The 27,289-nt window shown below is 44.1% G+C and overlaps 1 protein-coding gene across 1 annotated transcript in view; it reads left to right on the forward strand.

Annotated features, from left to right (window-relative positions):
• The window catches only part of LOC142139871 (uncharacterized), a 481,886-nt gene that overhangs the window by 16,128 nt on the left and 438,469 nt on the right, over positions 1 to 27,289 (forward strand). The window contains exons 5-10 of the mRNA XM_075197730.1: positions 1,509 to 1,727; positions 9,442 to 9,590; positions 12,006 to 12,114; positions 16,644 to 16,768; positions 17,254 to 17,442; positions 25,054 to 25,285. Coding sequence (XP_075053831.1) covers positions 1,509 to 1,727; positions 9,442 to 9,590; positions 12,006 to 12,114; positions 16,644 to 16,768; positions 17,254 to 17,442; positions 25,054 to 25,285 — 1,023 coding nt within the window. The remainder of the gene's footprint in view (positions 1 to 1,508; positions 1,728 to 9,441; positions 9,591 to 12,005; positions 12,115 to 16,643; positions 16,769 to 17,253; positions 17,443 to 25,053; positions 25,286 to 27,289) is intronic.

Consider the following 27,289-nt stretch of genomic DNA (forward strand, 5'->3'; position numbering starts at 1 on the left):
CTCCACTGTGCAGTCCATATTTAGGTGTATCAGATATTAAACAACGGTGACAGTTGATGCCCAATTTTTTAATTTTATTGTTGGCGCTGTAAAAAATTGTGTTCCGGGCACACCACACTACACAGTCCATACCCTTTTTTGGTGGAATTCTGACCCGTGGAGGGTTTTTTAATTATATTGTGACCTCGGTACCAAATTGTGTACCGGGGCCACCACACTACGCAGTCAAGAAAGATAGATGCGTATCATAGATAAAGTACATTCAGTGTTGTGGGGCAAATTGAAAAATATTCAAAATGCACTGACATTATCAAAAACAAGAGGTTTTCACACGCTGAAACTCCAACATGTATATGATGGAGAGGATGGAGGAGCAGCCGTATGTGCAGTGTAATGCAGACCTGTTGAAGGTTTTTTATATATTTTATTGTGGTGGCCAGTGGCCAGTCCTCTACGCAGTCCAGATACTATTTTTGGGTGTAATGCAGACCTGTTGAAGGTTTTCTATATATTTTATTGTGGTGCCTAGTGCCCACTACTCTATGCAGTCCAGATACTATATTTGGGTGTAATGCAGACCTGTTGAAGGTTTTCTATATATTTTATTGTGGTGCCCAGTGCCCACTACTCTACGCAGTCCAGAAACTATTTTTGGGTGTAATGCAGACCTGTTGAAGGTTTTCTATATATTTTATTGTGGTGCCCAGTGCCCACTACTCTACGCAGTCCAGATACTATTTTTGGGTGTAATGCAGACCTGTTGAAGGTTTTCTATATATTTTATTGTGGTGCCCAGTGCCCACTACTCTACGCAGTCCAGATACTATTTTTGGGTGTAATGCAGACCTGTTGAAGGTTTTCTATATATTATATTGTGGTGGCCAGTGGCCAGTCCTCTACGCAGTCCAGATACTATTTTTGGGTGTAATTCAGACCTGTTGAAGGTTTTCTATATATTATATTGTGGTGGCCAGTGGCCAGTCCTCTACGCAGTCCAGATACTATTTTTTGGTGTAATTCAGACCAGTTGATGGGTTTTTAATTATATTGTGGGGAACACTCCTCTACGCAGTCCAGAAAGATACCTCGTTGCAACGTTTTGTACTAAAAAAAATAAAAATATTGTGAGGTGTTAGGTGTTCAGAATAGCCTTTAAATTAGTGGAAATGATTGTTATTGAATGTTATTGAGGTTAATAATAGCGTAGGAGTGAAAATAAGCCCAAAAACTTGATTTTTACACTTTTTAGTTTTTTTTCAAAAAAAAATCTGAATCCAAAACCTTAAATCCGAACCAAAACCTTTCGGCAGGTGTTTTGCGAAACAAATCCGAACCCAAAACATCGAGAAAATCCGGATCCAAAACACAAAACACGAGACCTCAAAAGTCGCCGGTGCACATCCCTAGTTTTAATAGCAGTTAATGGCAAGTGTAACATAGCCAAATACTCATATTGTATTTCAGCACAAACTAACAATTCTTTTTTATTGTCTTTTTTCTTTATACAGGTTGTACTTAAACATGATCCTCTTGCTGAGGTCAAAGCAAGAGGAGTAACAGCCGGGATTTACCATGAAAAGGAGATGTGGGAAATACATATTAACAACCTTGAATCAATCATTCTGCAGCTAAATTCAGCTGAAGCCAGAGAAATTATCTACCTTCTGAAGCAGGCAAAAAGCATGTATGGAAATTCCATTGCAGCTGTGACACAGGAAGTGCTGAAGGTGAGACCAAACAAGTTATATTATTCTAAGCCGTAGCCTTTATTCTGTAAACTGTATACATATTTCATACTTGCCAACCTTATATTGGCCGGGTCCAGGAAATCCTGGAGGGCAGGATTGGTGTATGGGTGGAGGGGGCGGGGCTTCATGTGTCGCATCATTTTGGCCCCGCCCCAGCGACGTAATGTTTATTTTGGGTCTTTTTACAGTAAAGACCCCAAACAAGCATTACATCACTGGGGGCGGGGCCAAAATGCAGTGAATCGCGAAGCTCCGCCCCTCTCCACCCGTACATTCCGGCTCTAATTTTATTTAAGTGGGCAGGTGAGCCAGATGTGGGAGAATTGCCAGCTCTCCTGGGAGTCCGTGAAACCTACCCGAAATTCGGGAGCCTCCCAAACATTCTGGGAGAGTTGGCATGTATGACATATTTTTATCTGCCTTTTGAATAAAAATGCACCTATGGATTCCTCTCAAATGCCTCTATTTAGGCGGGACTGCCGTCTGAATGGTGTACACCTAAGGGAAGAGTCTTTCCCCATGGCAATTGAAGTGTGATGTTAGGGGAGGGGAAGGGTGTTGTAGTGGCCTAGTGCTTCCAAAGCACTGTGCACACCCCAGGAAGACACTTGACAGGTCCTCAACATTGCATCCCCACAGCCCATTTTGCAGCAGTGCACTATTATTGTCCTGATCACCTCTGGGGTAAATGTGTGAAGGTATGCTTTAATCAGTATTAAGAAAACTGACCTTTAGTGGTTAGTCAGGCTTGTTTTAGTTAGTATAAAAAAAAAGATTTAAATGAGTAGGACTTTCTGGGAAGTCTTGCAGGGACCACACCTAGAGATAACAGAAAAAGACTATTCAAAGTCCATAAGAGAAAACAGAAGCACCAAACTTGGAAGAATAAATACATTTATTAACAATAAGTGGTTCAATATAAAGTTGTGTACCAAAACGAATCAAATTTGTAGCGTATCTGAATATAAAGGATTCAAGGTGTCCTCTTCAGAAACCCAAAGAGAACTTGATCTTCAAGATCATCATGGAACTGTTCAGCCAAAAACAAAGTAGGATATCTCATAGTGTACAGTCATAGTGTTACGAGCGTGGTGGTACGCCGCATCCTGCCGTGACGTAGCAGCCGATCATGTGCATTAGTTTCAATGTACTGTTATCTCTGTGGAGGGTGTAGGGACATCCTCCAACTCCAGGGGCGGCTCTCGCATGATTCTATTTGTCATTTATACATATTCCTGGTTTGTGATATGACCTATGCTAGTTCCCAGCTAGTAATTAATTAGCCACCTGAGTCTGATTGTCAGCCCTGTCCTCCTCCTTTCTGATTTGTCCATCATAGTATTAGGCAGTGAGGACTGGGCCTCACTGCTGGTTATAGTTCCTGCTCTGTGCATACTTACCTGCTCCCTGCTCTGCCTTTGGATTGATCTTGCTGTGTATGACCTTGGACTGTGTACTGGACTCTGCTGTATTGCCTGTGACCTTGATCTCTGCCTGTTACCTGGATTTGTTGTTTGCCGCCAGCCCTGACCTTTTGCCTGGACTATACCACCGCTGCCTGCTGTACCCCTTGACCTTGGCCTGTTTGGACTTTGCTATTCTTCCACCTGGCCCTCGCCTGCGCTGCTGTAGGGTTATAAACTTGTACTACTTTGAGCTTAAGACCTGGGGGCATCTGAGTACCTGTGAGCATGTTCAGCTCTACGGGAAAGGCGGCTGCTATAGGCGAAGACCTCTGTGACCTGTTCTACAAGTTCATGACACTTGCCATCAGCCATAACATTATAACCAGCCTAAAAAGAAATACTGGTGGAACCTAGAATGGAGCCTAGTCCAGCGCAAGTCCTTGCAGGGCAGATCCAGACTATTTTGCAGGTAGTCCAAGACCTCTCAATCAGATTGGTTGCCCAAGAGGAAGCCGCCAAGGCCTCTCAAGCAACCCTGTCACCTGCCATAGTACCTAAATGGAATCTTGCGGATCGGGTCTCCGGGGACAGAATCCAATTACAGATCTTTAAAGAAAGCTGTAAGCTTTATCTCCACCTCAGACCCTGCTTCTCAGGTTCGGAGCAGCAGAGGGTGGGCATAATCATTTCCCTGCTCCAGGGTGATCCACAGTCCTGGGCCTTTAGCTTGGCCCCAGTCAGCCCTGCACTGCAGTCCGTGGATGCCTTTTTCAATTCCCTTGGTCTCCTCTATGACGACCCAGACTGGGTGGCTTCAGCAGAGTCGCACCTAAGGGCACTTAGACAAGGGCGGCGTATCGCTGAAAAATACTTTGCCAAATTTAGGCGCTGGTCTGTTGATAGTGGAACGACCCTGCACTGAAGAGTCAATTCCGCATGGGCCTCTTGGAGCAGATAAAGGACTCCTTAGTCCAGTACCCCTCATCTCCAACCTTGGAGACACTTATGCAACTTGTTATCAAAATTGACCGCAGAATAAAGGAAAGGAAAGTGGAGAAGGACACGTCTGTACCATCATGCCCTCCTCCGGTCTTTTTCACTTTTTCTCAAGACCCATCTGAACCCATGCAGATAGGAGCCTATCGCCTTTCTCCAGAAGAAAGATCTAGGCGGTGTTCCTTCGGGCTCTGCCTGTATTGTGGAAACAAGGGTCATTTTCTACGCACCTGCCCTAACAAGACGGGAAAAGATCTGGCCTAGGTGTATGTGAAGAGGTGCGCCTAGGCCTCCAAATGGTCTCTTCTAATTATTCGGTCCTGATTCCTGCCCGGGTTGCCTTTGAGAATAATTCCGTTTCAGTGTCTGCCTTTCTTGATAGCGGTGCCGCAGGTAATTTCCTTGACGTGGAATTTGCCAAGTCCCTCGGCATTCCTGCAGTGAAACTGGAATCTATCATCACCGTCTGTGGATTAGACGGTAGACCCTTGATCTGAGGCAGGACCCACTCCCGAACCCCACCGTTGCAACTCTGTGTGTGAGCCCTTCACTCCGAAGTTCTTTCATTTTTTCTTATTCCTTGTTCCTCTGTGCCTTTGATCCTAGGGCATCCCTGGGTCCAACATCACAACCCTCATATTGATTGGAGTAAGGGGGAGATCTTACGTTGGGGTACAGCCTGCTCTTCAACCTGCCTGACGCTTCCTCTCCGAGTTGTTCAGCCCTGATCCGAAAAGCTTCCTTCAGCCTACAGGGAGTTCCAGGATGTGTTCTCCAAGAAGGAAGCAGACTCTCTTCCCCCTCATCGTAACTATGATTGCTCTATTGAACTTATTCCTGGTTCTAAGTTCCCCAAGGGGAGATTGTATGCCTTATCCATTCCTGAGACCAAAGGTATGGAGGAATACGTAGAAGAAAACCTTCAGAGGGGGATTCATCAGGCCTTCTAAATCACCAGTGGGAGCCAGTTTATTTTTCGTGTCTAAAAAGGGCGGAAGTCTTAGGCCATGCATAGATTACCGTGGCCTAAATCAAATAACGGTAAAAAACACTTACCCTTTACCGCTCCTCTCTGTTCTTTTTGATCAGCTTAAGCAAGCTGCTGTTTACTCCAAAATTGATCTGCAAGGAGCATATAACCTGGTACGGATCAAACAGGGGGACGAGTGGAAGACGGCCTTCAACACCCATTCAGGTCATTACGAGTATCTGGTCATGCCCTTCGGCCTATGTAATGCCTCTGTCGTGTTCCAAGATTTTATTAATGATCTGCTGCGAGATTTTCTGGGCAAGTTCGTTGTGGTCTACCTCAATGACATTCTAATCTACTCCAATTCTCTGTAATGTCACCGATTACACGTCAGGGAGGTACATCTCAAATTACGCCAGCACCATCTCTTCGCTAAATTGGAGAAATTTGACTTTGAGGTTACACAAGTCACATTCCTGGGATATGTCATCTCCCCTGATGGCTTTTTGATGGACCCCAGTAAAGTCCAAGCAATCCTTGACTGGGTACAGCCTACCAATCTGAAAGTCATTCAGAGATTCTTGGGGTTCGCCAACTACTACAGGCGATTTATTCGTTCCTTCTCGGTATTGGTGGCTCCCATTACAGCCCTTACTCGCAAAGGGGCCGACGCCACTAAGTGGTCTCCCTCAGCGTTGGATTTCTTCAGGGCACTCAAGAATGCATTCACTTCTGCACCGGTCCTTCGACATCCAAATCCAGAACTGCTGTTCATAGTCAAAGTTGACGCCTCCGATGTTGGAGCTGGCGCTATTCTTTCGCAAAAGGATCCCTACGACCGCAAATTGCACCCCTGTGCATTCCTCTCTCAAAAAATGTCTTCCGCAGAAACCCACTATGATGTCGGTAATCGGGAATTATTGGCAGTAAAGTGGGCATTTAAAGAATGGCGCCACTGGCTTGAGAGAGCAGCTCATGTGATTACGGGGTATACTGACCACAAGAATCTTCAGTTCATTCAATCCGCTAAGGTCATAAATTCCAGACAAGCCCGGTGAGTCCTGTTTTTCTCTTGTTTCAAGTTCTTCATCATGTTCCTACCAGGATCCAAAAACACCAAGGCTGATGCCTTGTCTCGCAGCTTTATCTCCACACATCTTCCTGTCGCTGAATCATCTTCTATCATCCCTGCCTCTGACAGGTCTGACCCAGGATTTAGGCACGATCCTTCAGGACTTCCTGCATGTCACAGGCACTAGGAGTTTTACCCAGAATTCACCAGGTGTAGCTACACTTACCAGAAGTGTGGACCTCTGGGTAGTGTGGTGAATCAGTGGAACCATACAGTAGAATAGAGGAAAGGAATGTCAATAGTATAAATGCTGAGTCTTGGCACCGTGGAACTGTGATGGTACAGCAGTTTAGTAAACAGGATAAAATGAAAGAGTCCAAGTGCCTTAGCACGCAGGTAGCATATAGCAGGCCAGTACTTGATAACTGGATAACGTTAGGCGAAGACCAATCAACAATATAGTAGAAGAGTCAGCGACTTGCAGCTACAATACAGAGGCACTTGTAGACTTTAGTCCAGCTAGTAGGTACCATACAGAGTAGTAGCTATATCACAAGGAAACATGAATGGTCTACAGCTGGTAAGTTTCACCACGGATATGTAGAGAAGACTTGTCCAGCGCAGGTGTGTAACAGAATAGCGTGAGTGGTCTGAAATTGGCAAGTTGTACCACTGATGTGAAGGGAAGACTTGTCCAGGCGCAGGCATGGAACGGAGTAATGTGAGTGGTCTGCAATAGGCAAGTTTTACCACTGATGTGTAGAGAAGACTTGTCCAGGTGCAGGCGTGGAACGGAGTAACGTGAGTGGTCTGCAATAGGCAAGTTGTACCACTGATGTGAAGGGAAGACTTGTCCAGGTGCAGGCATGTAACAGAGCAACGTGAGTGATCTGCAATAGGCAAGTTGTACCACTGATGTATAGAGGAGACTTGTCCAGGAGCAGGCAGGTAACGGAGGTAGCGAGAGTAGTCTGCAGCGGGTAAGTTCTACTACCGATGTGGAGAGGAGACTTGTCCAGAAGCAGGCAGGTAACGGAGGTAGCGAGAGTAGTCTGCAGCGGGTAAGTTCTACTACCGATGTGGAGAGAAGACTTGTCCAGAAGCAGGCAGGTAATGGAGGTAGCGAGAGTAGTCTGCAGGGGGTAAGTTCTACTACCGATGTGGAGAGGAGACTTGTCCAGAGCAAACGGATAACACGAGCAGAAACAGGAAACACCTCAGAGTCTCAAGGAATGAGAACCAAGAACAGGCAAAGGTAATAGGGCAACAGGTGCCTTAAGTACTGAGAGGTGATTAATTAACCAATGAGACTAGAGGCGAGGTATTAACAGTTCAGGGTTTCTGCACATGCGCAGTCTTAGTCAAGATGGCGGACGGCCGCGGCTCAGGAGAGGCGCCGGCAGGAGCGAGAGAGACCCATGTCCCAACCTAGAGGCACTAACAGTCCGGTGAGTAGATTATTTGTACACCTGAGGAAGATTGTCCTCACCGTATGTCACAACAATAAGACCTTGGGTCATCCTGGAGTATCTAAGACCATTGAACAACTATCCCGTTCGGTGTGGTGGCCTTCTTTATCCGCGGATACCAGAGAATTCGTGCTTTCCTGTGAAAGTTGTGCTAGGAATAAGTCCTCCTACTGGTCTTCTCATGCCACTGTCTGTTCCAGCTAAACCATGGACACATATATCTATGGACTTTATTGTGGAATTACCTCGCTCATCTGGCTTTAACACCATCTGGGTAGTCGTTGACTGGTATAGTAAGATGGTCCACTTCATTCCACTTACAGGGTTGCCATGTGCCAGAACGCTGGCGTCCTTGTTCATCCAACACATCTTCCGACTCCATGGACTCCCCGCCAATATTGTCTCGGACTGTGGCTCTCAATTTGTCGCCACCTTTTGTAAAGCCTTTTGTACCCGTACTGGACTCTGCTGTATTGCCCGTGACCTTGATCTCTGCCTGTTACCTGGATTTGTTGTTTGCCACCAGCCCTGACCTTTTGCCTGGACTATACCACCGCTGCCCGCTGTACCTCTTGACTTCGGCCTGTTTTGACTTGGCTATTCTTCCACCTGGCCCTCGACTGCGCTGCGGTAAGGTTATAACCTTGTACTACTTTGAGCTTAAGACCTAGGGGCATCCGAGTACCTGTGAGCACGTTCAGCTCTACGGGAAAGGCGGCTGCTATAGGCGAAGACCTCTGTGACCTGTTCAACAAATTTATAACACTTACCATCAGCCATAACACATAGTCAAAAGTTTTGGGAATGATACAAACATTGGTTTTCACAAAATTTTCAGAGTGTTTAGACCTTTTTGTCAGATGTTGCTATGGTATACTGAAGTAAGATTACAAGCATTTCACAAGTGTCAAAGACTTTTATTGACAATAACATTAGGTTTACGCAAAGAGTCAATATTTGCAGTGATGACCCTTCTTTTTGAAGACCTCTGCAATTTGCCCTGGCATACTGTCAATCAAAGTCTGGGCCACATACTGACTGATGGCCGCCCATTCTTGCCCAATCAATGCTTGGAGTTTGTCAGAATTTGTGTGATTTTGTTTGTCCACCCGCCTCTTGAGGATTGACCAGATGTTTTCATGCCTTGGGGATGGAGGAATCTACCTCTTTTGAGGGTCTGAAGACAACTGTACCATAGTACACTTTTTCTTTTGCATTTTGGTGTCACGAAAGCACTGCTGCCAAGCTTGCAATAAAAAAATTGCACAGCCTAAAGAATTTTCATTGATATTAGTATATACAACACAGTTGAGCCTAAACTGAGACAGATAGCAGCCTAAAATTTGTATTTCTTTTCTGGGTCCTAGGATACAGAGGGTATGACCAAATCAAATCAGGGGCATGACTTGGCTGAATTGGGTGTGTTTTTTTAAATCAGGAATGTTGGATGATATAATAAAACTGCTGGTTTGTGATCTCTTCGTGCTGCGTGCAAATTGCATATGTGAACTGCACAATTACACAAATGCAGTTAAAAGATTGCATAAATGAAAATAGAGAATCATTTGTGCAATGGGAATATAATCAGTATACAACATATCTTACTTAAAACTAAAAACAGATCAACTGAGATTCTTCAATGCACTAAATTCGTAGGGACAGCTAGAGGGAGTGTATACATTGTTGGACAATAACTCTGCTAAACGTTATTTCAAGTTAATAAGTTGTTTGCTTTGTCAATGTACACTGACTAATTGCACAAAACGTGTTTTATTATTAGGCACATCGTCAGGCTAAAGAAAATTTGACATTTTTAAAGACGTTGAGCCAGTGTTACGATCAACTAAACTCAGCTAAAACTACCACAGAGAAGCAGAAATACTTCTTTCCCATGCTGCATTGTTTATTTTTAGTTTGGACGCATTCAAGGTAAAATAATTTTACAACAATTAGTTAGAAACCAGCATTTTTAATTCAGGATGTTTAACGTTTGTCTCCAACAATCTGTTTTCTTGATTTTATATACATTTTCTTATCTACAATCTTTACATTTAATTCCACTGAATTGTTATATATTTCAATTATTCTATCATATTACTTATATGTTATTTATGGCATAATTTTTATCAAGGTTAACCCTTCGATAAGCACATCATAATATATTCATTAAGCCTGTTATCATAAGTCGCCTTTTACATTATTCATTTTGTTTTGTGCCTAAGTTTGTTTATCAAAATTCGACAAGCCCTTTACATCATGGGGGTATCCGCAGCATTAACATTGCATAGGGAGCCCTATTTAATAAGTGGTACGAGTAGTGCCGCAATTCTTGTTCTATTTTCACCATCTCAGGATGGCGATAACAGCAGAAAATCCTAGAAAAATATTTTATTCTTTGAATTAAGCATTTTTTCTATGTGTAACATATAATTTCATTTATCAATATTTTTTAATTAGTTTAACCTTTTATTTTAGTTTTAGTTTTTTTCCACTAAGTGGAACTGAAAGCTGAAGTTTGGGCTTTTAGTTCCACTGCACATGTGTGAACTGTCTAGCCAGGTCATGCATATACATACCTCAAAAGACTGACCCATCGGAGTGGTAAGTTTTCCCATACTGCTCTGCAACCTTATCGTTGCACATTGATAAATAGGCCTCTAAATCCTTACTTTTGTCATTACGTTTTCCAACATTATGTTTTCCTCTTTCCTACAATTCAATTGAGCAAAAAAATAATAATTAAATGTAGTTAAGTATAGGGCTATGCACCTAGTTAGTGGTGATAACTATGGTACTTATATATTAAATATAATATAATTGAGGAAATATGAGCTTGAAAAGGATTTAAGAAAACCAATTGACAGAAATCCAAGTAGCAGTGCACAGTGCCAGGCAGCAGCTGCAAAGGCAGATAAAATCCTTAGATGCATAAAAAGGAGATAAATGCATGTGATGTATAAATAGTATTACCACTGTATAAGTTACTATGGATCGCACCTTGAATAGGGGGTTCAACTTTGGATGGCTCACTGTAAGAAGGGAATAGAAGGGTTATATTATAGTAACAGGTTAGAAATGCTAGGTTTGTTTACCTTACAAAAAAAGGCACATTAGATGGAACCTAATTAATATGTATATTAGATTCAAAGTCAATTGAAAGATTTGTCTAACAAATATTTTGTACCAAGAACCATACAGAGGACAATGGGTCATCAATTGTGATTTGAAGAAAGACCATTTCACTATGAGCTTAGATAAGGGTTCTTACTGTATATGTGGATAAACTGTGGAATTCCTTACCACATGTGGTGATGATCCCAAATAAACAGAATTAAAAAATGGGTTATACCCCATTCATACTGCACCAAAATCCCGGGTTTTTGCCGGGGCGAGCTCAAACGACCCGGGTCTTGGTGCAGTATGAATGGTACAAGTGAAAAATCCCGGGTCTAAAAACCCGGGTCTTCAACCCGGGATTTATCGAGGGGTAATTCCCGGGTCGGACCCGGGTTGCCTGCACTATGAACAGAGAGAGAGAGACAGAGAGAGAGAGAGAGAGAGAGTTTTTTTCATATTTGGTGTGATAAACAGATGAGTATATTGCCAAATATCTATGGTCTTTGAAGCTCATTTTGGCTATTTTTCAACTATGCTGTTTACCAGGTACCAGGGCCGGATTTACCATTAGGCAACCTAGGCAATTGCCTAGGGCACACTGGTCCCCAGAGGGCCCTCCCAGGGCCGGCGGTGAGACCACCCTTTAAAAATGGGCCGCTACTTATGGGCCAGTGCTATATGCTTTCCCCCCGGGCTAAAGTCTGCCAGCCAGCCCCTGAATAGGGGTATATGTTATGCTAAAAAACTATAGTGCTATGGATTTTTTCAGGGAGGGGGCCCCAAACCAGTATCTTGCCTAGGGCCCGTTGAGGTCTAAATCCGGCTCTGCCAGGTACCCTGCTATTTGTTTTTGAAGAATTTGCATTTGCCAATTTTTAGAGTTTGGCTAGTAACACAGTGCCTATCATACTCGATGATCACATACTATATATGACTGCACAGAGCAGCTAGTATGTATGTTGACTTCCTGACACTCAAATGCAGGAATGCTCTATGATTGCTGCCTACATTGTGATCATAGTGCTTGATATGTGGATACTAAATGCACTCATGTTTCACTACTCCTAAGTTTCACTACTCTTAATATAGCAGCCACTCTCTTCTCATTGTTCATAATACATAAGTAATTGTGGCAAATGTTAATTAATAGTGGCTAACTCATTCTTGCTGCAGGTTTGTCTTTAAGTTTCAAATAACTGGAATTGTGCTTTCTTCTGCACTCCACAGATATTATCATAAATCCAAAGTATTTATAAATCTTCTCAGACTAATGTCCAATGAAGTGGTTGAAATAGCAGGTAATCATCTAGGAAGAAATATATTAGGCAGTCCTCAGGTAAGACAACTTAATCCTCATTTTCAATATCTATTATGTTATGTTTTCTATTATTTACATCCTCTTCACCACGTCTTCAAAATGTTTAATTAATAAAACTAAATCAATGACGATCTTCTTAAGTAATGTCCAATGACCATTTATCATGTCATCCAATATCAGATATCATATATAAAATAAAGCCTGAACAGCACAGTACACAGTATCCCCTTAACTACAGTATACAGTATACATTAAACATCCTATGGTCAGCAAACACTTCACAATCCCATGACTAATACATTGTATAGACCGATGTCCAAATATATAAAAATATCTTTGACATGTGGAGTGAAACTAATATGAATAAAGTAAAGCATTTAGTTATATACAGTATAATTGACATTTCAGAAAAACTTGGCATCACTTTCAAGTTTAGTTCTTTTTTTTTTAACTGAAATTACCAAACTATTGATATTTAGTTTATATTTGGCATGGGCTTTTTACATAATATATGGCTTTTAATTCTTGAACTGATAACTTTTTTGGTGGTCGTTTGTCAGGTTGTAGGTGATGGAGAACTAGCAGCCAGGTCCCTGTCTGATATTGAGTTATTGACTTAGACCAGTGGTTCCCAAACTTTTGCAGTTCGCGGCACCCTTAGAGTCTCCAAATTTTTTCAAGGCACCCCTCCAAAATAATTACTGAGCAGTCCTGTTTTAGAAGTAGTTGGGTCAAAAAATTGTAATAAGTATTTAGGTCACGACAGAAATACTTATTTAGTTGTATGCAAAAATGCCCCTCTGTATCCAGACACTCTGCCCCCTCTGCATCCAGGCACACTGCCCCCTCTGCATCCAGGCACACTGCCCCCTCTGCAACCAGGCACACTGCCCCCTCTGTATCCAGGCACACTGCCCCCTCTGCATCCAGGCACACTGCCCCCTCTGCATCCAGACACACTGCCCTCTCTCACGTTGCCCCCTCTGCCCTCTGTCACGCTGTCCCCTCCTCTGCCCTCTGTCACCCTCCTCTGCCCTCTCTCACGCTGTCCCCCTCCTCTGCTCTCTGTCACGCTGTCCCCCTCCTTTGCCCTCTGTCACGCTGTGCCCCTCCTCTGCCCTCTGTCCCCCTCCTCTGCCATCTGTCCCCCTCCTCTGCCATCTGTCCCCCTCCTCTGCCATCTGTCCCCCTCCTCTGCCATCTGTCCTCCTCCTCTGCCCCCCTCCTCTGCCCTCTGCCCCCCTTCTCTGCTCTCTGTCCCCCTTCTCTGCTCTCTGTCCCCCTCCTTTGCCATCTGTCCCCCTCCTCTGCCCTCTGTCCTCCTTCTCTGCCCTCTGTCCCCCTCCTCTGCCCTCTGTCCCCCATCCTCTGCCACCTGTCCCCCTCCTCTGCCATTTGTCCCCCTCCTCTGCTCTCTGTCCCCCTCCTCTGCTCTCTGTCCCCCTCCTCTGCTCTCTGTCCCCCTCCTCTGCTCTCTGTCCCCCTCCTCTGCCCTCTGTACCCCTCCTCTGTCCTCTGTCCCCCTCCTCTGCCCTCTGTCCCCCTCCTCTGCTCTCTGTCCCCCTCTTCTGCTCTCTGTCCCCCTCCTCTGCCCTCTGTCCCCCTCCTCTGCCCTCTGTCCCCCTCCTCTGCGCTCTGTCCCCCTCCTCTGCCCTCTGTCCTCCTCCTCTGCTCTCTGTCCTCCTCCTCTGCTCTCTGTCCCCCTCCTCTGCCATCTGTCCCCCTCCTCTGCCATCTGTCCCCCTCCTCTGCCCTCTGTCCCCCTCCTCTGCCCTCTGTCCCCCTCCTCTGCTCTTTGTCCCCCTCCTCTGCCCTCTGTCCCCCTCCTCTGCCCTCTGTCCCCCTCCTCTGCCCTCTGTCCCCCTGCTCTGCTCTTTGTCCCCCTTCTCTGCCCTCTGTCCCCCTCCTCTGCCATCTGTCCCCCTCCTCTGCCATCTGTCCCCCTCCTCTGCCCTCTGTCCCCCTTCTCTGCCCTCTGTCCCCCTCCTCTGACATCTGTCCCCCTCCTCTGCTCTCTGTCCCCCTCCTCTGCCATCTGTCCCCCTCCTCTGCCCTCTGTCCACCTCCTCTGCCATCTGTCCCCCTCCTCTGCTCTCTGTCCTCCTCCTCTGCTCTCTGTCCCCCTCCTCTGCCCTCTGTCCCCCTCCTCTGCCATCTGTCCTCCTCCTCTGCTACAATCCCTCTCACTCTGCCCCACGCCAGGCGCCAGCCATAGAAAAAAGAAAGCAAACAGAAACGTACCAATCCGTGCGGAGCCGGGAACCAGCATCCTTCTCTCTCCCGCAGCTGTCACTGAATATCGACGTCAGTGACAGCTGCGGGAGAGAGGAGGATGCTGGGTCCCGGCGCCGCGCGGATTGGTAAGTTTCTGTTTGCTTTCTTTTTCTAGGGCTGGCCCGCGGCACCCCAGTGACAGCGCCGCGGCACGCCTGGAGCGGCGAACACTTTGGGAACCGCCGACTTAGGCTATGGTCACTTTCCATCTCAGTATATAAGATATATGATATGATTGGTGGGGCAGGGAATTTATTGTATGCTTATTGTGTGTTTGATTGCAGGCAGCTACATCTAGTTGTCTGACTGTTTCCTCGTTATCACCATTCCTCATCATACACTTGATACAACTTTGAAAACAGTGCCTGAAAGTAGTAATCTAAGGGTATATTTACTAAACTGCGCTTTGAAAAAATGGAGATGTTGCCTATAGCAACCAATCAGGTTCTAGTTATCATTTATTTAGTACATCCTGCAAAATGACAGCTAGAATCTGGTTGGTTGCTATAGGCAACATCTCCACTTTTTCAAACCCGCAGTTTAGTAAATCTAGCCCCTAATGTTTGTTTTGCATCTTGAAAAACTGACAAATGTTTTAACTCTAAATAGCTTATATGAGGATGCATCGGATCTAGTTTTCTTGTGTTCCACTAACAGTTGATTTGCTTCTTTTTTTGTACAAGTGGGGTACATTGGGTACATGCAAAGTTTTCTGAGCACACTTGCCCTTTTTTATTTTAACCTGTGTCAGATTTAGGCTCATCACTTGGTAGTTAATTTTCATGATCATCTGATCACTTTTCAACGTGGGGCAAGAGTAAATATTCATCAATAACAACCCTCTTAGGACTATAACATTGTTGCTCTAGAGTCTTATCATTTATATCCTTAAACTGAGGAGCGTAGTCACTGACAGTTGTAATTTCAGATGTACTTTGTTTTCACCACTGCAGGGACCTAACATATTGTCCTCAAGGTCTTTAGAGGTGTGACTAAATAAAGAAAGCTCTGTGTCATGATTTGATAAAGAATAATAATAGAGTTTCATTATCTTCAACTGCCAATTTGAGCTACCCAGTCAATACTTTCATGAATTTGACTCATATCTACAAAACCACCACTATAAACTCTATAAAGTCACTGAAAATCCATACTATAAACTTGATGTAGGATATGGGCTTTAATTAGAGGACATGGATAAACTGGCTAGTGATAATGAAAAGGCACAGAACAAATAGGGGGTTTGTGCCTATCTGTGCACTGTGAATGAATACACTAGTTGAGATGACAATATAGTGTATGGATATTTGTACAGATAAATAGCATATAACATTATTAACAAGTGCAGAAATTAAAAATCATTGAAATAAATATGCTAATTGAGATAGCAAGCTATGTATTGCCTCTATATCTTGGTATTGACAAGCACAAATACAATGGATTTTAGGTTTATTGAAATACTGAATTAAATAAAGAGGGTGGGCGTGTGAAGGTATGACTAATTTGTGCAAAGCCCTCCACAAACCTATTAAGTAGTATAGACTATGAGTCTCTATACGGCTAACTAAGTAGGATATATAATGAAAACTAGGCAAATTAGGCAATGCTGCTATGTTAAAGTGTGCACAGAGCCAAAGTGATAATTTTAATAGTAAAGGGCAAAACCTCTGACAAGTAACAGTTTGTGTCACAAGCCACATTTGAAATCTTTATGTTCCATTCACTGTGATTGGCCTGATTTTCTCTCTCTCTCGTAAATTATTGTGCAAACTTTCGAACAATCTGGATCTTTTGCGAAATGAAAATGACTAATTCTGTTGAATTATATAATTGGCAGAGTTGTTTCCCCCATCTCTACATCAATCTACATCAGCTGGATGTTTTCTCTATGCTTCTACTATCTTAGTAAATAAATATTTCTATCAGTACCCATAAAGCTCCTTTTTGGATGGAAATGTTATAGGCTTCTTAATCTGGATTTTATTCTGGAAAATACTCTACTTCTGAACTGTATTACCCTATACAATGGGGAAATATTTTCATATTTAGCTGGAAAATTAAGTGTGCAAGTGCACACTGGGCTGACCAGTTTGAAAAGCCTATCCCTATTCACATATTTAAACCAGAATGGTTGCTCTGGTGATTGCGTCCAAGTTCTGTAGGGGTTAATGAAAGCTGCATTGGCTGTCATCAATTGCTTTTGTATACATATTACTATTGTTTAGGACATGTTACAAGATATTTAATATATTTTCACATTTACCATTTCATAGGCATACAGTTTGCTTAAGGAAGCTTTAAAAATTTGTGCAACTTTCCGTGGAAACTATCTTGATGTCAAAATCAAGGCCGACGATTTGAATGCAAAAAAGATGACTGAAAATGACAATCTAAACAAGTAAATGGTTTATATAGCTTTGTAATGCAATGTAACCAAAGCTTTGTATTTCATATTAAAACATTGTAGCAATACTATTTATGAGCTATACTGTGTTATCTATTTACACCTCTGCTTTACATGTATTGGCCATGAATGTTACAAATTATCAGTAACAGAATTTCTAAATTTAGTTTCTAAGTTTTGATCAACAAAATTAATTCCTGAAATCTTAGCAATGTTCTTCTGAGTTCTGTGTACTATTTGCATATCTCTGAGGGGCATAGCAACTATTAACTTCTCGTGGCTTACTATTGTATGACAGAGGAGATAACTGTGGTCAATAGGATACATTTATTAAACTAATATCTGTCATGACATCAGATTGGTAGACTGATCTTCTAGACTTCATTTAAATGTGTTTATTCCCGGTGATAATTAGGTTTATCATAGATTGGATAGTAAAATTATAATAACATGCATGTGGGTACTGTTGTCTGCCACAGATCCAATAAATCAAAAGATACAGTGCGGAACATTACCATGTATGAAGTGCCAGCTCCATGGGTTTATGGAAGAGACCAATCCATCTATGATAAAAAGCAGGAGGATAAGGAAGAGGCAGTTTGGATAAATTCTCCCTGGCCACTGTACAATGCTCCCTGTTTTCAGAATATCAACATGTTTATGGAAAGGTGAGACTATCAAAATAGGGGAAAAACTGTTAACCTAGACGTTATGTCAAATAATTCTTATTTTGGGGAACTTAGTTTTCTTTTGAAACTTAATGCTCACACACTAACCATTCATTACAAGTGATAACATCAAGCATAAGCATGATTTACAGGTATAATTTGGAGTATTTTCAGTTGGTCGCAGTGGGCTGGTATATGGTAGTATGCCATACCCCCACTCCTACTTCCTTGATTGAAAAATGTTCAGATTCCATTTACTTATATTTTCCATGCTGCCACTTCCAAATTTCTACTTCGACCACTGAGTATTTTCATATGAGGCTCCTACAATTTTTTTTTTTAATGTTAAAGTTTTGCTTCCTGATTTATTGATAAAGATTCAGTTTACATGCAGATCTGCAGTATCCCTGTAAGAGCCTAGCGTAAAAGTCAGGATTCAGTTGGTGACTTGTTTCTGAATAATCCGTCCCAGGCTACTTGCGCTATTGTTACCTCTATCAGTTTACTTAAACTCTTTATTTAAAGAGGAAACAACAGGAAAAGATACAATCAACGATTGACATAAAAATATTAATATTCAAGATGTCTCCTCTATGTTTTATATTTTTATATCGGTGGGGAGAGGGGAGGAAAAAGAAAGGGTGGGGGGTAGGAAGGCACAATAGATAACAATATAGCTAATAAATAAATAAGCAAGCAAACTTGGAACATTGCTAGAAAAAGCTAAGCCACACACTTATATAGACTACCAAAAAGAAAACTAGCATACAAACATTACTCACCAGCAGCGCACTATATCCAGCCTGGGGGGTTCGGAGGCGGCCCAAGAGCTATATTCCATCTGCAGGAGGAGGAGCCGTATTGGATAGGCAGCTACGGCTTTCTAGTAAATACCACGGGGCCCACACCCTATCGAAATGATATGATTTATCATGAAGGTAGCCCGTTATACTCTCCATACTTGCGACATGTCTTATGTAGGACCATAACTACTGCATAGAGGGATCCCTAGGGTCTTTCCAGTGTTTTGCTATTAGGGATTTAGCAGCTGCCAAGATATGGGATATAAGCTTATTAGAAGGCCCGCTCTCATCAGATATGGGGCGAGAGAGAAAGAATGACCAGGGGTCCTTACTTATCTGTTGTTCTAAAACAGAGTTTATGAGTGTAAGAACCATGTTCCAGAAAGGAACTATGCGAGGGCAGGTCCACCATATATGTAGCATCGTACCTCTCTGGCCACATTCCCGCCAGCAGCTCGGAGTGGTCGTAGGAAACATTCGAGACAGCCTATCAGGAGTATAGTACCACCTATAGTACACTTTATAGGCTGTTTCCTTAATTAGCGTAGAGATCGAGCTCTTGGCAATCCCCTCCCTGATCTCCTCCCAGCATAAGTCGTCTGGAGGAGGACCCAGGTCACTTTCCCATTCTCGCTCATGTTGGCCTGGAGTATCGAAAGTGTAGTCTATGAGCCAGTAATATATCTAGGAGATCATCCCTTTAGTGAGAGGTGAATGTAGACACATATATTCAAAGGAGGTCGGGCCCGGAGAGCCTCCTGGGGGGGCATAGACATGACAAAGTGTCGAACCTGGAAGTACTCTAAAAAAAGTGGATGAAACGGTTCAAAGCTATGGTGAAGTTCCAACATAGAGGCCCAAGTTTGATTGACTACCAGGTCCGAGACCACTCGTATTCCCGCCCTTATCCAATGTTTAAATTGCTGCGTGAAATTGCCAGGAGGAAAGTGTAGGTTGCCCCAGAGAGGAGTCAGAAGTGAGATAGGGGAAGACAATTTATATTTGACCCAACATGAGTCCCAAAAGGGATAAGCAGAATTTAAGGGATTGAAGAGAGGAGGCCGCTGGTGGCCTATCTATATTGGCCAGGCCCCAGAGTGATGCCATAGAGGGGACCCCAACAAAGTGGGTCTCCAGGTCCACCCACGCTATAGACTGGTAAGGGGCATAAGTTGCCGCCACCTGGGACAGATGGGATGCCAAATAATAAAATTTAATATCTGGAAAGCCCCTGCCTCCCCGAGCCCTGGGCTTTTTAAGCACTGCTATTGAGAATCTAGGGGGCTTGGCACGCCATACAAACCTTTGGAAGGAGGAATGCAAATCTCTAAACACGGAGTCGGGAACCCTCACGGGAAGAGTCTGAAAAAGATATAGAAGTTTCGGGACCAAGTTCACCTTAATAGTGATAATCCTCCCCAGCCACGATATGATATAGCTCTTCCAAGTCTCCAAGTCCTGTTTGATTTTTGACAGAAGGGGGGGAAAGTTTTCCTGATACAATCTATCATAGGTCGAGGTGATATAAATTCCAAGATATTTGATCTTATTCGCCTGCCAGCGTAGTGCAAAGTTAGTCTGTAAACTGGTCCTAAGGGAAGGGGAAGCATGAAGGAGCATGGCCTCTGACTTCTTACGGCGTGAGGCCATGCTAATAAGATGGCCCCGCACTACTGCCTTATGGGCTTCCCAGAGGGTCATGGGGGAAGTATCGGGGAGGTCATTAAAGAGAAAATACTCTTCAAGAAGGGTCCGGAGCTCTAGGGTAAGTGACTGATCATGGAGAATGGAGTCATTCATACGCCATGTAGCGGGGCGAGGGCAAGATGCTATGTCTGAGAGGTCGGCAGAAATGGGAGAATGATCAGACCAAACCATCGGATGTATATGGGCCGCCCTGAGCTTCAATGACAAATCGCGGCTAAGGAAGACCATGTCTATTCGTGAATAGGTACCATGAACCGAAAAGTAAAATGTATAATCACGGGATGAGGGTTCCCTAAGCCTCCAGGAGTCAAAGAGGAGGTGATGGGAAAGAAGGGACACCAAGGCCTTAGATTTACGGGACTCCGAGCCACTGGCGGGGGGGGAGCAAAGTGGACGATCTATCTATAGTATCATCTACAACAACATTAAAGTCCCCTGCCATAATGACTTCTCCCTGGTGCACCTGAGAGAGCAAGGAGTCTAGGGCAACAAGAAATGAGCTCTGGTTTTGATTTGGGCCATACACATTAACTAGGGTGCATAAGGTATTATTGAGTTTACCCACTAGGATTAGAAAACGACCTTCAGGGTCAGAATGAGATGTCAAAAGCTTGAATGTCACGTGGGATGCAAATAGCGTAGCTACCCCCCGTTTTTTCTGTCTGGGGTCACAAGCATGAAAAGCAGAAGGGTACCGTTTAGACTTCAGTTCTGGGTAGAATGACGGGTAAAATGTGTTTCTTGCAGAAAAGCTATATCTGCTCTATGTTGTTTAAGTGTGAGGTAAAGTGTTGTGTGCTTTTGTGGGCTGTTCAAACCTTTAACGTTCAATGAGAAGATCCTAAGAGCCATCGGGAGGTGAAGACAGGGGCGCCTCAAGTCCCCCAGCGAGGACCGGTCGCGCTACAATAGAAAATAAAAACAGTTCCAATTTAACACAGTTGTAATAAGAACAAAGAGTATGAAATAGTGCCTGAGGTAGAAAGGGGTAGGAAGGAAAGGAGAGGGAAAAAAGGGGAGTAGGGTAGTGGACAGGGCCAGCGTGCGGGGACACACCTGGTCCATGATGCCGGCCAGGAAAGGTAAGGAGCAATGCCAATGGCAAGGGAGGGCCGGGCAAGGGCATTATGCCCATTGTGGGGGCGTGGCCAGGAATACAGACAGTGAGAAGGCCGTGAAATGTAGACACCCACATTACCTCCCGGCCAGGGTCTAAAACGCAATATAGGAAGCTATGTAGAAAAGGAATGTCGGGGGGGATGAAGGTCAGACTACTACCCAAAACCAGAGATCAGGCAAAGAAAAAGAGAATGAGATAAGGGCAGTAGGTGACTAGCATATTGAAACATTAAGAAAACAATACAATAACCTAACCAAATACACAGAAAGTTAGTAAGAAAACAAGTAAACCCAACAACTTTGTCCAATGGCACCCAATTCCTCCCAATCTACACGAGAAGGACCGATAACCAGTGGTCAGTCATGTAGAGGGGAGGTATATGAAACAGGGTGGTTTCTGAAACAAAAAGAAATAGAGAAACACAATCATCATATATCAAGGCGGTGGAACAGCAGCCGATGACTTAGTGGTTCTTGATACAGTCGACCACTCGGTAGTTTGAAGCCTCCGGGCGGCAGAGGTGGGTCCCCGAGGGCCAGGCAATGGGACCGATGCCGCTGGAAGGAAGAGGGAGGCCGGTGCCGGGAGACCCAGAGTCTCGAGAAGATGGGCTGCTTCTGCCATAGACCTAGCAGAATGAAGCTTGTTGTTATGCCAGACCAAGAGGCGGAACGGAAAGCCCCATCGATATCGAATATTGATATCCCTGAGAATAGACGTCACCGACTTCAATTCACATCTCTTAAAAAGAGTAGGTGGAGCAATGTCCTGGAAAATTTGCAAAGAGGCATCCTCAAATGAGATTGAGTCAGTCTTGCGAGATTCCCGCAGGATCCCTTCCTTGGTGGTATAATAGTGACAATGGAGGATGACATCTTGAGGTTGGGAGGAATCTTGAGGGCGTGGACGAAGAGCTCTGTAGGCCCTGTCCAGAAGAAGCTGATCCTCTGGAGTAGCAGGAGCCAGGCCAGCAAAGAGTCTTTTAAGATATTGGTTTAGGAGGGATTGATTCACTTCTTCAGGGATACCTCTGATACGCAAGTTATTACGCCGGGCCTTGTTCTCTTGGTCTTCATGTTGTTCCTGCATGTGGAGCATATCTTGCTGCAATCGTTGGATGTCAGTCACCGTGTCCCAGTGAGACAAAGGCAGCTTCATCCATTTTAGTTTCCAAATGGTCCGTCCTATTCTTGAGGTCCTGGACTTCCACCCTTAGTGAGCCAATAGCTTTTTGCACTTCTGTTTGGACCGCCTGCACCGATCTCCTTGTCTCCTTGACCTCCCGGAATAAGGACTGTAAATCCTTGCGAGTCAATGATGAGGAGTCTGAGTCGTCACAGTCGGAGTGAGCTTCGCAATGTGAATAGGAGGTGGTCAGGGTCTTTGTCTCCGTATATGCAAATTTCTTGAGGCTATGAGAGGGATCCGATTCGCCCTTCTTCCTGCCTCCTCTAGCATGGTATACTCAAGGAGAGGGTCACCAATGGATCAAACAAAAAGGGGGCTGTTGTGAAGGTTTCTGTGTTTAGATTAGACAAGAGAACATCCCAGCGACCTTCCAAGTGAGAGCCCTGGCACAGGGGCCATGCGGGGCGTCGTAACTTATTCCATATTGCGGCTTATATTAAAGCAGAACAATGTCCAGCGACCAGAGTGTGAGGAAAGGTATCCGGGGAGTGCTGTGACTTGTGCACTTAGATGGATTAAATACTCAAATACAGGAAAACACCGTCCTGGGTAAACGCGCCCTTTTGTGGCGAAGATGGTATAAATGGTATATAGATGATACAAGATGTCCAATTCCAGTAGAATACTCAAACCCACTTTGTAGAGAGTCTCCAGGGGAGAGCGTGGGATGATAGAGGGGAGCTGATATTGTGGCTCCCATTAACCCCTGCAGCTTCAGGCCACTGTGTGTGAATGGAGATCTGCAGCTTTGACAGTAGAGGTTGCAGTATCGACAATCGACCACTGGGTGGCAGCAGAATATTATTAAACACAACCTGTGATCAGGGCCGGATTAACCCGCGGTCTAACTGGGCTATAGCCCAGGGGCCTCGGGCATCCAGGGGGCCCTTCAAACTCCTCAGCAGCATTATTGATCGGTCGGGGGCGGGGGCACCCCCGGCCCGATCGATGCTGCTGAGTACTGTCAGTGCAGTCCTCGCGAGATCTCCTCAGTAAGGAGCTTACAGCGCGCCGGGACGGAGGACTGCACTGACAGGTAAGTGCTTGGGGGGGTCCTCGCGGGGGGTGGGGGGGGGCGGCGGACGGCTCACATTGGGGGCCTCGCGGGGAATGGAGGGCCCCTTAGCCCAGGGGCCTCCATTCCCTTAATCCGGCCCTGCCTGTGATTGTGCAGTGAATACAAATGGACACTAGATTGCAGTGCAACCCAGTTGCTTGGGATGACATACGATCCTGTCGGCACAATTACATTGGGCTGCAGCCCAATAGAGTCTCCTGTTCAGCACTCACTTGAATTTACAGGGGCTTGGCAGCCAGGGAAGAACTGGCACAGAAAAGCAATTCCTCTGCGGGGCTGATTTTACATCTGAGACGCAGGGTTACCAGATGGAGCAGATTGTATGCCTCCAGAGTCAGTGAATCTATATGCGACACCCCTGACTGTCGCTATCCTACAGTGCACAGGCCTCAGATTTTAAGACTGCCAGTCGCTGCCCGCTTAGAGTGGGGAGACACAAAAAGACTTGCCCTGGAAGTCCTGGGAGGATGTTCCACTGTGCAGGGAGGAGGCCAGCCTCATCGGCTGCAGCATCCACTGTCCACCGCCTGGAAGTCGATCCCTGCGAATCCGAAAGTCTGGGTGGCCGACCGACAGTTGCTCCAGAGGACGCGGTTGCGGGGACGAGAGTAGGCCGCGGCTTGCTGAGATGTCGCCGGGAGGGTCGTCGATCAGGTAGGGCACTCTTCCCGATAACAGGTCTTCCTGTAGCTCCGGTCCTCCGCAGCACCATGAGTCGACGTGGGACGGCGGACCAGGGTAAAAGCCGGCCAATATAGCTCATCCCGGCTTTCGGAGGGAAGCCTCAATAGATAGATTAAGGGCAACGATGCAATCGCGCCAGGAGGTCCCACATTTGAGGCTGTGGTCTCCAGTGTCGGCCAGGCCTCCGGGGTGCCGGGCAGTCTGCAGGCAAGGAGTTGAGCGGCACCTAATTCCGGGTCAAGCTGGAGGTGCCTCAGGGTCAGAGGAGCCTGTATATTGAGTTTCTGCAGGTGGGAACAGCTGTAGGAATAGAATTTAAGGAAGATCACCAGGAGCTCCAAAAAAATGTGGCTGACCAGGATTACTGCCAGACCACGCCCCCCAGACTCCTACAATTTTGAAATTAAAAACTGGGAATGTACTCCTTATACACTTTCTAGTCCGGTTGCATCAGGGGTCTGCATTCTAAATAAATTATCATCTTAATTTAAAGTTAAATAAAAAGGGCATGGAAAATCAGAGCAGATGAGAGCCATACTAAGCTTAAGGGCACTTTAAGTTTATTTTTTTTTGTTTAGCCATAAGATTATTGTAATGAGGATATAAAGCATTACATAGCTTTTGATTTTTCGGCTGCATAGCTTCCCGTACAGTTACTATGTGACAAGATAAATATTCACAGTAAGCATTTTAAAGCACAACTTTTGTTTTTAGGTTCATTAGATAGATTAGCCCTATTTATACAATCCTTCTCCTATTAGGGCTATTCCAAAACCAAACAAAACATGTTTGGATAGCCTTAGTAGGAAGATAAATAGCACGCCATTACATTATACAAGCTTGCTAAACATATAATAAAACAAAAAGAAAAATGAGGGTTCTCAAACATAGACGTATATACTGTATAATTCATTTAAAGGATCTAACAATTTGAATATCAGGTTCCTATGAGGTACAGCACTGAAACCTATAAATAAGCAAAAGAAATGTTGTTCATGTAGCAATGTATGTTTTTTTGTGTTTCTGATTAGATGCAATGATGTCCTTGACTTAGTTGAAACAATGAAGCACGTTGAGGTTTTAAAGGCTGTGGCTGCAATAGGGGGTGCAGGAAGCTCAAATTTGGATACTATGGTGCAAGAAATCTGGAGCTCATATTGTCTGGCCAAAGATTCTTTTACAAACCAAATTACAGATATGTTTGCGGTTGAAAAAAACAGTCCATTTCAGAAAGCATTTTTTGAATTAAGAACTACAATTAAGGTAAGTTTTTATTAATCTGAAATAAGTGTCAATTATCTTTACAGTTATAACAGCAAAGGAAGCTTATTCACTCATTCATTCATGCATTTATTAGTTATTCATTTATTCATATTTCTTTATTCAGTATTTGTGTTTTGGTATTCTAGAGCTATATTTCAGATTCATTAGACTGAATGCTTTTTAGGTTTGATGATTTCTTTGCATCATTAGCAATTATTATTTTCAAGATTTTTGTTGTTGATGTACCTGCTAATGTACATCATAATGTTATGAATCCTAGTGCATTCATGAAGAGCAACGGAAGTGTAAAGCAAAGTGTCTTTATTCAGGTAAATACACAAACAAAGATAACTCAGATCCACGGATAAGAACAGGTTCCGAAAGAGACTGTATAGTAAAAATGGCAGGAACAGGTATTATAAGTTTACCCCAGTCAAGGAGGCACAAGACAGTTCAGGAAAGCAGACAGAGTCCAGGGATCAAGCAGAGATCAGACAAACAAATCCAAATAGCCAGGTAGAGATCAAGGTCACAAGTGAATAAGCGAGGTCCAGAAGTCAGGCCAAAGGTCAGGGCAACAGACAAACGAGCAGGGTCCAGAAATAAAGCCGAGGGTCACAACAGAAGATCAATCCAGAAGGTATACACCAAACAGCACAGGAGCAGGGCAGCAGCCACCAGGAATAAAGGGGATGAACTGCACGCAGCACAGCTTGAGGCAAGTATTTGAAGCAGTGCGACAGGTGCAGTTCTAATTAGGCATCAGGCAAGGAGATTAACTCCTTCAGACATGCTGAAGAGTTCAGGAATAGAACAGCAGCACCTCCGGTGGTATAAGGTACTGCTGCTAGATACAAAACACAGGCAGAGTTGTAACACATAGCAGGTACAATTAAGTATGTCCATCCATGTAGATGGGCCAAAATATGATTGTGAAGTAATAATGTTTCCAGTGATAATGGATTACATAGGTGAGGCTACAGTCCTTGAGAAGCCTTGAAAGGCATAAAAAGTTGTATTGAGAATGTTGAAATGCAATAGGTGTTAGGTAGAGTAAGCAGAATGATTCGGAGTATATTTACAGATTTGCTTACACATGTAGAGAGGCAGGAGAGATTTCCATGTGAGTAACTTTCTTTATGCTTGATTAGATAATTGTTAGACTAGTTTTCTACCCTCCATTTTTCCTTTTCTACACTCGATCCTGTACAAAATGCAGAGAATAAATACTCAATCTATTTTTTTGTTTTACTTTGTTGAACTACTTGATAATGTGATGTATTGTTTCTTACTTTTATTTTAACATAGACGCTTACAAAATATTAAACATCAAGGGCTAGATTTACTATCAGCCGTGTTTGTAAACCCGCCGACTTTCGGCGGGTTTGGCGGCGGTTTAGCCATCGCCGGATTTACTAAGGCTAAACCCGCCGTCCAAACGGCCAGAAATGATGTTTTCAAACCCGCCTCTGTATAAAGCGCCATGACGGTTCCAACAATGTTCAACATACAAACAGCCGGATTTACTATTAGGGGGTTTATAAAGCCGCCGAAAAACCGCCATTCAAAAGACCAAAATGAAAGCGCTGCTTGTGAGCGACGAGATTGTTCAAACAGTGTGCTGTTTCAGGTATTTGGTCAATCAGAACAGAAGGAAAAGGGCCATTTCATGTACAAAGTTTGTTCCTTTGGGATTGTATATGTTAAAAGGCCAGTGTCTTGTAATTGCCGTGTTTTTTTGGTTTCTTTTTCTCTTGTGTTTTCCCACCATGCAATTTCTACATTTGTTGTTTTTTATTTTAATATTGCAACAAATCCCTTAACAAAGTGTAAAAGCAATTCTAAATGTGCTCAATAAAGAATGGGTTTCTAGCTGATGACTCCTCTGCTGCATCCTCACACATCTGCACAGCACAAATTCAATGAGGCACATACCCACTAGTAGAGGTGTGTTATAGCGTACCTTTGTACTTTGGTAAACTAGGTTCAGGTTACTAGAATAAT

This window comes from Mixophyes fleayi, chromosome 2, assembly GCF_038048845.1.
Source record: "Mixophyes fleayi isolate aMixFle1 chromosome 2, aMixFle1.hap1, whole genome shotgun sequence".
Classification (NCBI taxonomy): Eukaryota; Metazoa; Chordata; class Amphibia; order Anura; family Limnodynastidae; genus Mixophyes; species Mixophyes fleayi.